A 14,924-nucleotide genomic window follows, 5' to 3' on the forward strand; every position below is an offset into this window, starting at 1 on the left:
GGGGTAGCTGTACCTGCCACAGACTCCTACGCAGGTCAAGCTCCTGTGACAGGACATGTAGGCAAGCCTGCTGGCGCCCACCGTCGGGGAATGTGTGTGCCAGCTCTGCCTGGCCCTTGCGGGGCACCGACAACTCACAGGGTGCCATTGGGGCAACATTTTTTAGAAAGAGAGACCTTTTGTGGGTCTTCAAAATCACCTTCCGTAATCTGCCCATGGGAGAGTTGCTTGCACTGCCTGCTAGTCCTCCGCTTTCTCCCTCTTGATTTCTAGCAACCAGTGGAGGGGAGCTCGGGGTGGGTACAGCCCAGGGCTTTGCTCAGGCTCTGGAATGCACAGAACAATGTGCTTCTATCCCTGGGTATGCCTGGCTTGGGCCAACAGTAAAATTAGTTTACATGCCTGGAGTGCACATCGGCTCAGTGGTGGGCGTGCAGGGGTGAAGGCGGAGCTCTGGGCCAAGGGAGAGGGTGCGAGGGGAGAGCCAGCCTCAGGAAGAACAGCTGTGTGGTTCATCTGCGTAAAGCAGATGGAGCCGTGGAGGTGTTTCCTCAGACACCCTCAGCTCTCTATTGGCCTGGAAAGCCCAGAGATTCAGACCATTGGAAACCCAGTGGGAGTCTCATATAGGAGGATGGATTTTGAAATCTCCACTGATAGCTTCATGAGAAGGATTCCTGATTTTCCCAACTTTCTGACCGGTATATTCTATTTGGGGGGTGGCAAGGGAGCCAAGAGCTTGGGGTGCTGGACTGACCACCCCCGTGACTTTGTAGCCTTGCTGAGCCACCGTCCTCATCTGTAAACGTGGGGGATGGATCCTGCCCTGGAACCCACCTCGGAGAGAGAATCTCCACGTTCACACGCATGAAAGTGCTCAGAAGAGCTGAGAAGCCCATCTCACATCAGGGAGCTCTGGTACCTAAGACTGAGGGCTCCATCCCTCCCTTCCTCAGGCACTTGCTGAGCACCTACTGTGTACATGTCATGATGCTAGGAGCTGGGGACTGATGATCACACAGCCAGGATCCCTGCCCTCGAGGAACTTACAACTCAGAGCTGGTTAGACCGCCAAGAATCAATGTTTGTTGCTCTCCTCCCTCCCTCAGTAAAAGACTGGGGTTAGGAACTCCAAATTTTGGGTAAAGAGGAACAACTTTTGATTTTCCTGAACCTTGAGATAACCAGGAAGAACGAGGTTCCTTTTTTTTTTTTTTTAATAAATTTATTTTTATTTATTTTATTTTTGGCTGTGTTGCGTCTTCGTTGCTCTGCGGGCTTTCTCTATTTGTGGCGAGTGGGGGCTACTCTTCGTTGCGGTGCGCGGGCTTCTCATTGCAGTGGCTTCTCTTGTTGCAGAGCATGGGCTCTAGGTGCGCAGGCTTCAGCAGCTGTGGCATGTGGGCTCAGTAGCTGTGGCGCGCGGGCTCTAGAGCGCAGACTCAGTAGTTGTGGCGCACGGGCTTACTTGTTCCGCGGCATGTGGAATCTTCCCGGACCAGGGCTCTAACCCCTGTCCCCTGCATTAGCAGGTGGATTCTTAACCACTGTGCCACCAGGGAAGACCGAGGTTCCCTTTTATGAGCTGAGTTAGAGGAACAGCCCAGTCCCTTTGCCCAAGCCAGCAAATGTGGGACAAAGACGGGGACAGAGATAGCAGAAATGGGGTAAAAGTGGGGTGATGGGTCACATAAGCCCTGAAGATGCAGCTTGTATTTTGATTCACTTATGGGGCAGCCAGACCAGAAAATCTTGAGTGCCCCTTCTGGGGCTAAAACCCACAGTTAAAATCACTCCCAGAGATCTCCCAGAGGCCCCATGGAGCCCCTTCACCAAGCAATTGAGTTTCTGTGTATCAAAAGCCCCAAACACGATGCTTATTGGGTGACCCAGCTAGACACTCTGGAGAGTTTATCCATTTTCTAGCTCCAGGTCAGGCTGTCTTCTAGAAGGTGCTGGCAGACAGCAATTTATTTTGAAACCTGGTCACATGCCAGATTCTGAATTGCGTTGTCTTTTCCCAACAGCCTTGTTGTGTTTACGACTTGGTGAGATGAGGGTTTTTTTGTTTTTTTTTTTTCTTCAAAAAAAGGTATTGCCTCTTTCTGTTAGATGTGTTGTTCACAACGGTTGCTAGGGAGAGTTGGGTTCAGTTACAGACACACTGATGCCTGCTCTAATAATACTTTGCTCTGCATAGCTCAGATGCAGACACCTCTTGGCTAAACAGGGCACACACATTTCAACAGAGGAGGGCTTGAACTTATACTACCCAAGCATATTTCAGCAAAGGAGCATTCCCTGAGCTGGACTGGAAGGCCCAGGGTGGTGACGGGGCAGTGCTGGGTGGAGGGGGCTCAGGCCTCCAATTCCTGTCATTCCAAAGGTCCCATAAAAAGAGGCACACTCATTCTTCACCTCGCTGTGAAAGCAGAGGCCCCTCCCCTCATCGTACCACAGTTCCTTGGTGAGGATCAAGGCAGAGTTTTGGTGACCTCTGTAACCCAGGGGCCACGGGCAGCCCACGTTCTCCTGGAAGTCAGGATCCATCAATGCTCACAGTCTCGTGAGTGCGGGACCATGCAATCATGCAGCTGGGAGCCGGGTGGGACGAGGTGGGGTGAGGCAGGTCGGGCAGGGAAACGAATCACCTCTTCAGCTTTATACTGGTGGCCTAGCCTGGCAATGTGGATTGAGAGTGAGGCCCTTTTCCTGAAACATGTGATAGGCGCTTCAACAAATGTCTGAGACCAAGAAAAAGGAAAAGGACCTGGGGAACGGAGCTGAGAGCAGAGAGAAATGGGGCGGGCGGGAGAGGAGAGACAGGCAGCCTCCAGCTGGCTGGCGCGGTTAGTGTGGAGGCTTCCCAGGAGGAATGTCAGGACAGCGAGGTATGTGAGAAAGGTTCCCTGAGATGGTCCAGCCCAGCTTCTCACTGCACAGAGGGGAAGCCGAGGCTGGGCAAGGTGACGGGAGTGTCTCGGGGGCTGACGTCTCCTGCTTTGGTGTTCTCCCACCAGCTCAGGCTCTGAATCCTTCACATCACTCAGCAAAGAGTCCAGTACCTGGTACACATTTCTTGGCTGCTTCACAGGGTGACAGGCAGGGCTGTTCATAAGTGACAGTGGTTCATAAGTGACAGTGGTGGCACAGTCAGGGCATCTCTGGAGTATCTTTCTAACAGTGGTGTTCAATCTGCAGCACCACAGAATCGGCCAGAAAGGTCTTTAAAAAATGATGCCCAGGCCCATCCCTGGAGAATCTAATTCAATCTAGGGGGGGGGAGCCCCTGGGCCGGTATGTTTTATTGGGTTGGCCAAAAAGCTCGTTCAGTCTCAAATAAAAATAAGAGACACATTTTTCATCTTCACCAAGAACTTTATTGAACAACATATTCACTAATCGAACGAACTTTCTGGCCAACCCAATAAAAGCGTCTCCCCGTGAGATTCTAATGGACAGCCAGGGTGAGAACCAATGCCCTAAAGAAAACCTGGTGGCTGGAACTCAATATTCCCAGGCTGGATGCCCCCTTCTGACATCACATCAATAAAAGACTGTGCCTCAGTTGGCCTGTCTATGAACTTGACCCACCACCTACAAAACCATCAGCCATCCAATGTCTTAGTACTCAAAGTGTGGTCCCTGGGCCAGCAGCATGGGCATGGCCTGGGAGCTTGTTAGAAATGTAGCATCTCAGGTTCTACCCAGACCTCTTGAATCAGAACCTCTATTTAAATAAAATCCCATGTGATTCAAACACACATTCAAGTTTGACAAGCACTGATCTAATGAAGACTGCACACTTGGCACATAACAGACATCCGAGAAATATCTGTTTAATAAGTAGAATTTTACTTACAAGAATATTACTAAGAAAACGACCACATCTAAGGCAAAAAGACTCAGTTTAGATGTAAAAACTGAAGATGATTTTTGAGCTGTGGATTGGTGACAGGGGTCCCCTGGGACCCCAAGGTCTCTGGCATTGTCCGTGCTCATGAGGGTAGTGCTTTTGGACTTCTTGAGATGACGACGCTGAGTCTGGCTGGGAAGGGTGAAAGGTCTTTTGACTTCCCCCTGGGCCCACTTGCCTCTCCATGGGGGCGGCATCCCAGCTTGGCAGGCAGCGCCACACTGTGCCAAAGAGTGTCCACTACATCAGAGCCTGCCCCTCCCCTGCCGCGCTGCCAGCTCCCACTGCCGAAGCCCAGGCAGTGAAAGCGGTCGGCCAAGGAGGGCAGCATCCAAAGACAGCTGCTGGGAGCTGTGTTCATAGGGCACTTCACACCCTGTCCGCTTTGCAGCCAGAATCACTAAGCTGGGTCTCAGAACTTGTACATGGAGGCAGAGACGAAACCTGGCCATGCGAGGGGCATCTCAGAGGGCGCCGAACTGAACCAGGGGCTGGCTGGGGATCCAGAGGCAGTGGGCCTTGAGTGCATGCAGCTGAGCGTGAACCTCAGAGGGAGAAAGCAGGGGGAAGGCGCTGGGGGCCAGGCCCAGGACTGTTGGCCAGGGAAGGGATACAAATCAGGTTGGCCAGAAAATGAAAGCAGGTGAAAAACGACACCCCTGTGGGTCACAAGGGAAGTGGGGTTTAATGAGCTATGCCCACTGCTCTCTTTTCTTGAGCCTTGTGGGTCTGGGGTGGTGAGTGGCCATGTATTATGCTGCCTAGAAAGCCTACTCCAACCCGCCACCTCCTCAGCTGCAGAGGAGGTCCTGACAGACACGCAGTGCTGGCTTCCTCCAGGCCTTGTAACCGGGGGTCTGTTAGGAGCTTAGGGGCCGCCTCACGCCAGCACATCCAGCCCACCTTCCATGGGAGCCAAAGGGCTTTGAACAGTGACCCAGGAGGCCTGAGTGTCCAGCTCCAGCCCTCTGGTTACATCCTTCAAGGGGCTCCCTCTTACACTTAAGCTGGGGCTGCAGGAGATGAAGGGGGTGGTAGGGTCTAGGGGACATTTCGATTTCTAAATATCTGACCCACAAATGCTCCACCCAGGCAAATGGCAGATTGGGAGTGAGAGTCCCCCTCTGCCCCAGAGACAAGTGACACTAGCAGGACTGGGTCCCTTGGGCCGGCCCCCAAAACCTGTCACACATGACAGACCTACCACTGAGCCCCAGTATGGGGTAAGCAAGTTTCTGAGGATGAGAGGGACCCAGGACTGCTTCATGTCACTAACAGGGCCAGGAGAGAGAGAGAAAGGAAGCAGCTCACGTGGGGCCACTCACGCCCTCCCTGAGGCCCCCGCCCCATCTTCAGCAGCACAAAATCCTAAGGTCCACTGACCAGTGTAGAGCAGCCAATCACTTTCCCAGCAGGAGCTGCAGAGGCCAAGCTCCGGGTGACGATGGCTCAATCAGGCCGAGAAGCCCTGTTTCCTGACTTTCGGTTTAGTGCTCTTTCCCTGCGCTAGTGTTTGCCAAACTGTGTCTCTCAGCACACTAATTCCACAAGAAGTCATTAGCTGGGGAATGCAAAGGGGACTTCACTGAGTTGGATGTAGCCAAACAGGTTCCCTTCCTGCTGGCCTAAGCCAGTCCACTCTGGGGCTGACGCAGAGGCGGGTGTAGGGGCCGCGAAGCTCCGTTTGTGGCTGAGCATTTCCCAGGATTGATGCTCTGCCGGGCACTGCGGGCAAGGCCGCTCTAACCACGGGTCACTGGAAGAGAAGCCTGACCGGGGCAGGATCCTGGGTGGCCCCTGCTGCCAGCTGCCCTTCCCGCCTGGGTGCATCTCGTCCCACGCCCTGTGTGTCTGTCCAACTATTGTCTAGAAGTCTTGCCCTATCCTGGCCCTTCTCTTGATAAAAGCCAAGGCCAAAGGCCAATCTGTCCCTGACTCCCCCATGCCTGGCTGTACGTGGCAGACGGGCTGCTCCCCACCGTCACCCTCCACACTCTCCCAGGACATTCCGGCCCGCGAGGAACACGCCCGATGTGCAAATCCCTCAGGTAATGAGGGAATTCATCACCGGGGAGCGTGGGCGATCCAGGAATGGGAACCCGATCGGTGCCTGGAGCTGGACGGAAGCAGCCCAGGCTGGCCAGCGAGGCTCGGGTTGCAGTGAGAGTGTCCCTGGGAAGAGGAGAGGACGGCGGGGATGGAGCCCGTGGGCAGCCTTCGGAGGGGGTTCCTCCCACCCTGCTCTCCGGGAAGAGAGGGAAGACTGCGAACCAGGTGGCTAAGACCCGGGTGACCATATATCCTGGTTAACACCTGGGGTCTCGGCCCGATTATGACTACAGCCCCAACTCTCAAAGGTGTCATGGTTTGGACGACCTATTATATGGTCACTCTAGTTAAGACAGACCTGCAGGTGGTTTCTTCCAGCTCTGTAATCCTACTTTCAGAACTTCTGAGCAATTGTTTTACCCTACCTGGACTGAAACTCATTTCATATCTCAACTAGCCTAAGGTACAAAGCAGGATTACAGATGATTTTCCACAGCCAAGTCTGCAAGGAAGAGTCCCTGGGCCTGGCATGGCCACCATGCTGTGCCACCTGCTACCTCTCCCTGATGCCACCAGTTCTGGGACCAGTTCACTTGCTACCACCCATGACGAAAGAGCAGGTATAGGCCTTCAGCTCTCCACCTATGAGATCAAACAGTGCTGGGCTCAGCCTAAGCACCCATGCCCACGCCCATTACACACCCCAGTAAAACCATCGCTGGACGCCGGCACCCACGGAGGAAGGAATAAAGAGGGGCAGGATTAAGCTATCTGGGGTGGAGGGATTTAGTGGGATGGCACCAAGGAACAAGACGGTCTTTGATCTCCATGCTTCCCCTCGGCCCTAAAAGTGGTTTCAAGAAGCCCAGGCGCATTGGCAGACAGATCAATGCTTCCCTCCTCAAGGCCCTTATGCCTTTTGCTCAGACCCATCTCAGCACCAACTACAACCAGTGCACCACCTGCAGGGTCTGGAGGGTGGTCCCGGGGAGGAGGAAGAGGAGGAAAAGAGAAGTCCACAGTAAGTGTACGTCTGCTGGGACGTGGAGAGGTCAAAGCACAGAGCCTGTTAAGACAAGAGCCAGCCCTCTTATCATGGAAATAGAAAGAGGGAAAGGCTGGTTAAACATGAAGCACCTATAAAATTATATTGGTCCATCGTAACCATGGAGCCCTCACACAAACACACGCAAATCTGGCCACTCATCCCTTGCCCCTTGAGTGCCTTTTTATTTTCTATAATTAATCGGGCAAGGGTGGAACTTGGGAAAAGTTCAACCGTGGTCAGAATCTGTAGCCTTCTCTCTAGTAATAACCCACCGGCGGGGGGGGTGGGGTGGTGGGAGGTGCAGCTGTCGGCGTCCGTTACCTGAAGCATGTTGAGGAGGAGGCTCCGGAACTTGGTCCCCTCCACCATGAAGAGCGCCATCTTGTCGCAGAGCTTGGCGGCCGTGAAAGCAAAGCTGCGGTCGGACACGGCCTTCTGGTAGATGGTGCGCACGATCTCTCCCAGCATCTCCTCGGAGTTGGTCGAGTTCTGGGCCTCCTCCATGAAGGTGGTGAGCTTGGCATCCACGTCGCTGCTGTTGTTCCTCATGCTGTTCAGGATCTCAATCAACTTGTCCATCTTGTTCTGCTGAGGGTTGGTGGTCTCCACGGCCACTTCATCCTGGGGGTGCGGGAGACAAACCGGGTCGCGCCTGAGCGGAGCCCAGCTTTCTGCAGAGGGGTGGCCAGTGGAGGGGGGGCTGCCGCCCTCAGAAAGGACCCGCCCCACCTTCTAGAACCTGAGGTCTGATCCCTCCGGGAATGCCGACCTTCACCATGGACCCTGGGGCCCCAGGCTCTCTGCTGACCCTTTTCTTGGCCCCTATGACACCCTGGGTGGATCCTTCTTGTGAGCTCCAGCTCTTACCCAGGATTCTCATACACACTGGGTTTGCCTCATACACATTAAATATCTCAATCTAGAAATGATTTAACGGGGCTTATAAAAGATGAAATAAAATAACAGATAAGAAATTGGGCCAAGAGAAAACGAGGGTAGGAAGACTAGGTCAGGAAGGAGGTAGCATCCAAAATGCCTGCTCTGTTGGTTAAAGGTGCCCATGGAGTGGCTACCTTGTCCTCCAGACCTCGGCTCCTTCAGCCCGAGGACCATCATGTTCTCTGGGTGTGGGGATCCCTGGGACACGGCCTTGGCATTGTGTCCTATGGAGACTGTGCTGGCTTTTTACAACAAGCACTGCACACCAAGGAATCCTCCAATGTGCCACGAAAGCAACTGGCACTTCGAGGAGGGAAACCTCAGATAAAAAACCCTACACCCTTAAGTGGTTTCACTACAACTGGGACCAGACCTGCGCTGGGGGAGGAAGAAAATGGCATTTGATGTCTCAGCAGTATAGATTGGCGGCCAGGAAAATGACTGACTTAACTGCTGGGATGTGAGACCAGGGTTAAAGGGCAGGCGCAGGGACATAAAGGGAAGCCCCATGTTTGCCCTTCCGGCATCAACAGAAGAATCCAGGGCTGGGAGGCTCAGGCCCAGGTCCTAGAACCTGCCGTCTGTCTCTAGCTGGATGGCTCTGGGAAGTGGTTTCACTCTCTGGGCCTCAGTTTCCTCCCTGGTAACATGAGGGGGTTAGGTTAGATGGTCTATAGCTTACCCTTAGCCCTGCTATTGCTTAAGCCCATTCCTCCTGGTCCAGGAGGCCTCACCTGAGGGCAGTTCTTGAAGTTGAAATACGGGTGCTACGGATCTACCTTACCTGTTCTATCTCCCCCTTCCTTCTCCACCCCAACCCTGTGGGCCCCAGGGCATGAATAGTGGTCGGTATGTATAGAATAACCCCTCGAGGGTCTTCACACAGCTTATGGCATTTGATCTGCAGTCTGTCTGCAAGGTGGATAGTATTATACCCATTTTACAGATGGGTAAACTGGGGGGGGGGGTGCCCAAAGAGGTTAGGTGACTTGCCCAAGGCCACCTAGCCAGTCAAAGGCAGAGTGAAGACTGAGCTGGTTTGCTGGACTCTAAAGCCCATGTTGTTTCCCTTCTGTGGCATTGCAGTTACATTCAGTAGAACTGGAGATAATTAACAATCCTCTCTCCCTGGCTGGACTGCAGCAATCTGTTCCAGAAGCTCTTCAGGCAAAGACCACACACTGGCCATCACTTGGGAAGCTCTCCCAGGCTCTTATCTTTGGGACGTAAGGGAATGAGTGAGGCTTTCCTCCAGGACCTCATAGCCGCCCGCCCCACAGGGAGCAGTGGGTGGGGGCCCGGGGCTGTAAGGATGCCGGCAGCAGCATGTCCCCTTCGAGAACTGATCAGGAAAAAGGTCTGACCTGCCTTGTCCTGCCTGAGTGTGGACCTGGCCTCGGAGGTGAAAGGTGGAGGAGAGAAGGCAGTAGAGAGATGTCAGGGAGAAGCCCGGAGCTTCGAGCTCCGCAGAAGCCCCAAAAGGAGGACTCGTGGAGGAAAGCTGGGGGCAAGTTGGCCTTTCTTGGGAACAGCTCCTTTACAAGGTGACCTTACCTGCACCCTTGGCTGAGGACGGGGAGCTAGGGTGCGCAGAGTGGACTTAACGCTGCCAGGGACAGAGCTCCAGCCCTTCTCTGGAGGCTTGGGGCATCTCTTCCTGAATTTGTGAACTAGGCTCTAGAGACCAGGGCCAGGAGTAGGGTGAGGAATGTGAGGCTCCTGGGGAGCAAAATTTAAGGAGGCCCTCCTTCTCAGGGCTGTGCCAGTGCAGGATGGGCATCTGCGTGATGCTGAGAGTGAGTGCCTCCTTAAATTTTGTCCCTTAGACCCCTCCCTACTGCTGGGTGGTGAAGCAGGGGAGTGGCAAGGCTGAGGCCAGTCTGCTGCACTCTGCCCTACTCACCTTTGCTCTCCCCTGGCAGGGAGCGCAGCCTGGTACTCGCCTTCGGGAGAAGCATTCTTATGTTATAGGCTCTGTGTTTTCCCCGGATGCCCTTTAGCACTAAGAGGGCAGTATCTGCCACCAGATAATGCTGGAGGGAAGAACCAGGCCTTCTCTGCACACCTCCCATCACCTGGAAGCACATGCCTCTTCCTCCCCTCCCTTCTCAGGCTGGGGGCTGGTACCGACTGTTCACCCGGGACTCTTGGAGGGTGGGATGTGCTGGAGGGGGTTCACATGCAGAGCTGGCCATGGGCCTGCCGTCTGGTGGCCGGGGGTCCCTCAGGCAGCGTTGACCAGGTGTGCTGGGGCCACATGAGCCTCCCTCCACGAGGCTCCCCAGGTCCGCAAACCCGAGCCCACCTACCGAGATGCCTACCTCGCGCTGTCCTCCCTGGTGCAAGAGAACAAGGAAAATTCAATTACCGGTACCTTTTCTTTCAGCCTTCGCCGCAGCCTGTCTTTGGAAGACTGGAGCAGGGTAATTTTGGGCCGCTCCCCGCCGCGCTCGGGAATAATACTGTCTTTACGCTTTGTCTCAGCCTCTGGACCCCCTGGCTGCAGCAGGGGCAGCCTCTCGGAAGCCACCGGGGCCAGGGCATCAGGGCTGCAGGGGGGCTCGAGGCCACTGTGCCCGGCATCCCCCAGGGCGTCCTCGAGTTTGGGGCTCTCCATGGTCACGGTCTCTTTGGCATTGCGGTGGGCGCCTGCCTCCCCCTTGTCGCCGGGTGGATGCTTCATGTTGCTGTGGTGCCAGCGCCGGTTCTGGCTGTAGCCATGATGGGTGGACCTCCCTGAGGGGTGGGGCACTGAGCCCCCCTGGTAGGATTTCTGGTGGTCCCTGTTGTGTTTGGCACTGCCCGGTGGGTGGTCACCGTGCTGTTGAGGCTTGTTCCCTCCTGGGGGTCTCTGCTGCCGCCTGCAAACCAAAGGAGAAAGACAGAGAGGGTCACTGGGGCCGCTGGCCAGGGTCCCTGTGTCCAAACACTCGAAGGAATTTATTTATTCATTTTTTCAATACCTTTACTGAAGGCCTCCTATGCACCAGGCTCTGTGATGGGGCTTGGGGATACTAGCAGAGAATATGACAGACAGGTCCCTGTGATTACATAGGATTTAAGTCACCCCTTGACTTAAAATAAGTATTTTATTCCCTTATTAGAATATGCTTTAGTACATGTGTAGGGAACAAAATTAAAATGATAGAGTATACAGTGAACCCTCCTGACTGTCCCCAGACACCCAGTATGTCTTCTTGAAGCAGTCATTACCATTTCGTGAACATATTCTATGCATGTTCCAGTAAAGATATATACACAGACCTGCATCTGATAACTATCCTGTTAATGACGTTTTAACCATCGTGGCTCATGAAAAGTTATACCATTTGTTACACAACCTTTCTTTGGGTACACTGACATTTCTGCCCCCAAACCCACTAACAAAATATGCTATTAAGAAATTGTTTTAGGCTGAATCGTGTTTCTCTCAAATTCATATGTTGAAGCCTCAACCCCCAGGACCTCAGCATGTGACTGCATTTGGACATAGGACCTTTAAAGAGGTGATTACGTTAAAATGAGGCTGTTAGGGTGGGCCTTAATCTAATTTGACCGGTACCCTTATTATTATTATTATTTTTGGCCATGCCACATGCCTTGCGGGAACCAGGGATGGAACCCGGGCCCTGGCAGTGAAAGCGCCGAGTCCTAACCACTGGACCGGCAGGGAATTCCCATGACTGGTATCCTTATAATAAGAGGAGATTTGAATGCACAGAGACACCAGGGATGCAGGTACAGAGAAGAAATCCCATGTGAGGACACAGCCAGAAGGCGGCCACCTACAAGCCAAGGAGAGTGGCCTCAGAAGAAACCAAACCCAATACATTGACCTCGGACTTCCAGCCTCCAGAACTGTGAGAAAATCAATTTCTGTTGTTTACCCACCCGGTCTGTGGTATTTTGTTATGGCAGCCCGAGCTGAGCAATACAGAAGTGATATTTAACATGGTGGTTTGAGGCAGACAGGCTCATCGAGTTTTTTTGACAATTTCAAAGCAGAGATTATCATTTGGAACAAATTTGAGGTGTACATCACGGGACAAACCCCAAACGTGTTGATTTGAAGACTAAAGGAGAGCAAGGGGGTGAGGGTATTCTGAGGACCCTTCAGTCCAGCAGCTCAAGGACTGCTTCCATCACTGAAGCACTCCTGTGTTCCACCTCTGTTTCACCCTCACGGTGTTTTCCGTGCCATAACCTTATTTGAAGTGCATTTGGAGAACAGGATAACCATGAGCCTCTCAAAGTTGTAAAGCCAGTGAAGAAAGTTTGTGGAGAGAAGACGTTACATTCTAGGGAATGAGGCCCCCGTCCCAGTCTGTGATCCATCTCTTTGGCAAGTACAACAGAACTTCGCTGCACTGCATTTCATGAACAAATTGTATTTATTTGCTCTAAAATTATTATTACTCATATAAACTCAATTTCACTGTTCATTTGATAAACTTTTTTAAATTAATTTTTATTGGAGTATGGTTGCCTTACAATGTTGTGTTAGCCTCCGCTGCACAACAAAAGGAATCCGCCACGCACATACAGATATCCCCTCCCTTTTGGACTTCCCTCCCATTTAGGTTACCACAGTGCACTACATGAGTTCCCTGTGCTATACAGCATGTTTCCATCAGTTGTCCATTTTATACATAGTATCAATAATGTATATGTGTCAATCCTAGTCTCCCAGTTCCTCCCACCCCACCCCTTTCCCCCTTGGTAGCCATACATTTGTCCTCTAAGTCTGTGTCTCTATTTCTGCTTTACAACTGAGATCATCTATACCATTTTTCTAGATTCCACATATACACGTTATTATACGGTATTTGCTTTTCTCTTTCTGACTTACTTCACTCCGTATGACACTCTCTAAGTCCACCCACGTCTCTACAAATGACCCAATTTCATTCCTTTTTATGGCTGAGTAATATTCCATTGTATATATGTACCACATCTTCTTTATCCATTCCTCGGTCGATGGACATTTAGGTTGCTTCCATGACCTGGCTATTGTAAATAGTGCTGCTATGAACATTGGGGTGCATGTGTTTTTTTGAATTATGGTTTTCTCTGGGTATATGTCCAGTAGTGGGATCATATGGTAGTTCTATTTTTAGTTTTTTAAGGAACCTCCATACTGTTTTCCATAGTGGCTGTATCAATTTACATTCCCACCAACAGTGTATGAGGGTTCCCTTTTCTCCACACCCTCTCCAGTATTTACTGTTTGTAGGTTTTTTGATGACAGCCATTCTGACCAGTGTGAGGTAATACCTCATTGTAGTTTTGATTTGCATTTCTCTAATAATTAGTGATGTTGAGCATCTTTTCATGTGTTTGTTGGCCATCTGTATATCTTCTTTGGAGAAATGTCTTTTTAGGTCTTCTGCCCATTTTTTGATTGGGTTGTTTGTTTTTTTGATACTGAGCTGTATGAGCTGCTTGTATATTTTGGAGATTAATCCTTTGTCAGTTGCTTCATTTGCAAATATTTTCTCCCATTCTGAGGGTTGTCTTTTCATCTTCTTTATGGTCTCCTTTGCTGTGCAAAAGCTTTTAAGTTTCATTAGGTCTCATTTGGTTATTTTTGTTTTAATTTTCATTACTCTAGGAGGTGGGTCAAAAAAGATGTTGCTGTGGTTTATGTCAATGAGTGTTCTTCCTATGTTTTCCTCTAAGAGTTTTATAGTGTCTGGTCTTACATTTAGATCTTTAATCCATTTTGAGTTTATTTTTGTGTATGGTGTTAGGGAGTGTTCTAATTTCATTCTTTTCCATGGAGCTGTCCAGTTTTCCCAGCACCACTTATTGAAGAGACTGTCTTTTCTCCATTGTATATTCTTGCCTCCTTTGTCATAGATTAGGTGACAATATGTGCATGGGTTTATCTCTGGGCTTTCTATCCTGTTCCATTGATCTATATTTCTGATTTTGTGCCAGTACCATACTGTCTTGATTACTGTAGCTTTGTAGTATAGTCTGAAGTCAGGGAGCCTGATTCCTCCAGCTCTGTTTTTCTTTCTCAAGATTGCTTTAGCTATTCGGGGTCTTTTGTGTTTCCATAGGAATTGTAAAATTTTTTTGTTCTAGTTCTGTGAAAAATGCCATTGGTAATTTGACAGGGATTGCATTGAATCTGTAGATTGCTTTGGGTAGTATAGTCATTTTCACAATATTGATTCTTCCAATCCAAGAACATGGTATATCGCTCCATCTATTTATGTCTTCTTTGATTTCTTTCATCAGTGTTTTATAGTTTTCTGAGTACAGGTCTTTTGCCTCCTTAGGTAGGTTTATTCCTAGGTATTTTATTTTTTTGTTGCAATGGTGAATGGGATTGTTTCCTTAATTTCTCTTTCTGCCTTTTAGTTGTTAGTATATAAGAATGCAAGAGATTTCTGAGTATTAATTTTCTATCCTGCAACTTTACCAAATTCATTGATTAGCTCTAGTAGTTTTCTGGTGGCATCTTTAGGATTTTCCCTGTGTAGTGTCATGTCATTTGCAAACAGTGACAGTTTTACTTCTTCTTTTCCAATTTATATTCCTTTTATTTCTTTTTCTTCTCTGATTGTTGTAGCTAGGACTTCCAAAACTACGTTGAATAGTAGTGGTGAGAGTGGACACCCTTGTCCTGTTCCTGATCTTAGAGGAAATGCTTTCAGTTTTTCACCATTGAGAATAATGTTTGCTGTGGGTTTGTCATATATGGTCTTTATTATGTTGAGGTAGGTTCTCTCTATGCCCACTTTCTGGAGAGTTTTTATCATAAATGGGTGTTGAATTTTGTCAGAAGCTTTTTCTGCATCTATTGAGATGATCAAATGGTTTTTATTCTTTAAGTTATTAATATGGTGTATCACATTGATTATTTGCATATACTGAAGAATCCTTGCATCCCTGGAATAAATCCCACTTGATCATGTTATATGATCCTATTAACGTGTTGTTGGATTCTGTTTGCTAGTATTT

General features: G+C 50.4%; 1 protein-coding gene across 12 annotated transcripts in view; it reads right to left on the reverse strand.

Annotated features, from left to right (window-relative positions):
* Positions 1-14,924, reverse strand: part of CTIF (cap binding complex dependent translation initiation factor) — a 303,940-nt gene that overhangs the window by 84,767 nt on the left and 204,249 nt on the right. For 8 of the 12 annotated variants that reach the window (XM_082416537.1, XM_082416530.1, XM_082416538.1 and 5 more), the window contains 2 exons: positions 10,321-10,813; positions 7,335-7,634 (listed from right to left, as the gene is read on the reverse strand). In XM_082416537.1, the coding sequence (XP_082272663.1) occupies positions 7,335-7,634; positions 10,321-10,813 (793 nt within the window). The other 4 variants (XM_082416534.1, XM_082416536.1, XM_082416539.1 and 1 more) reach the window with 3 other exon arrangements.

This window comes from Balaenoptera physalus (assembly GCF_965194825.1).
Source record: "Balaenoptera physalus genome assembly, chromosome: 12".
NCBI lineage: Eukaryota > Metazoa > Chordata > Mammalia > Artiodactyla > Balaenopteridae > Balaenoptera > Balaenoptera physalus.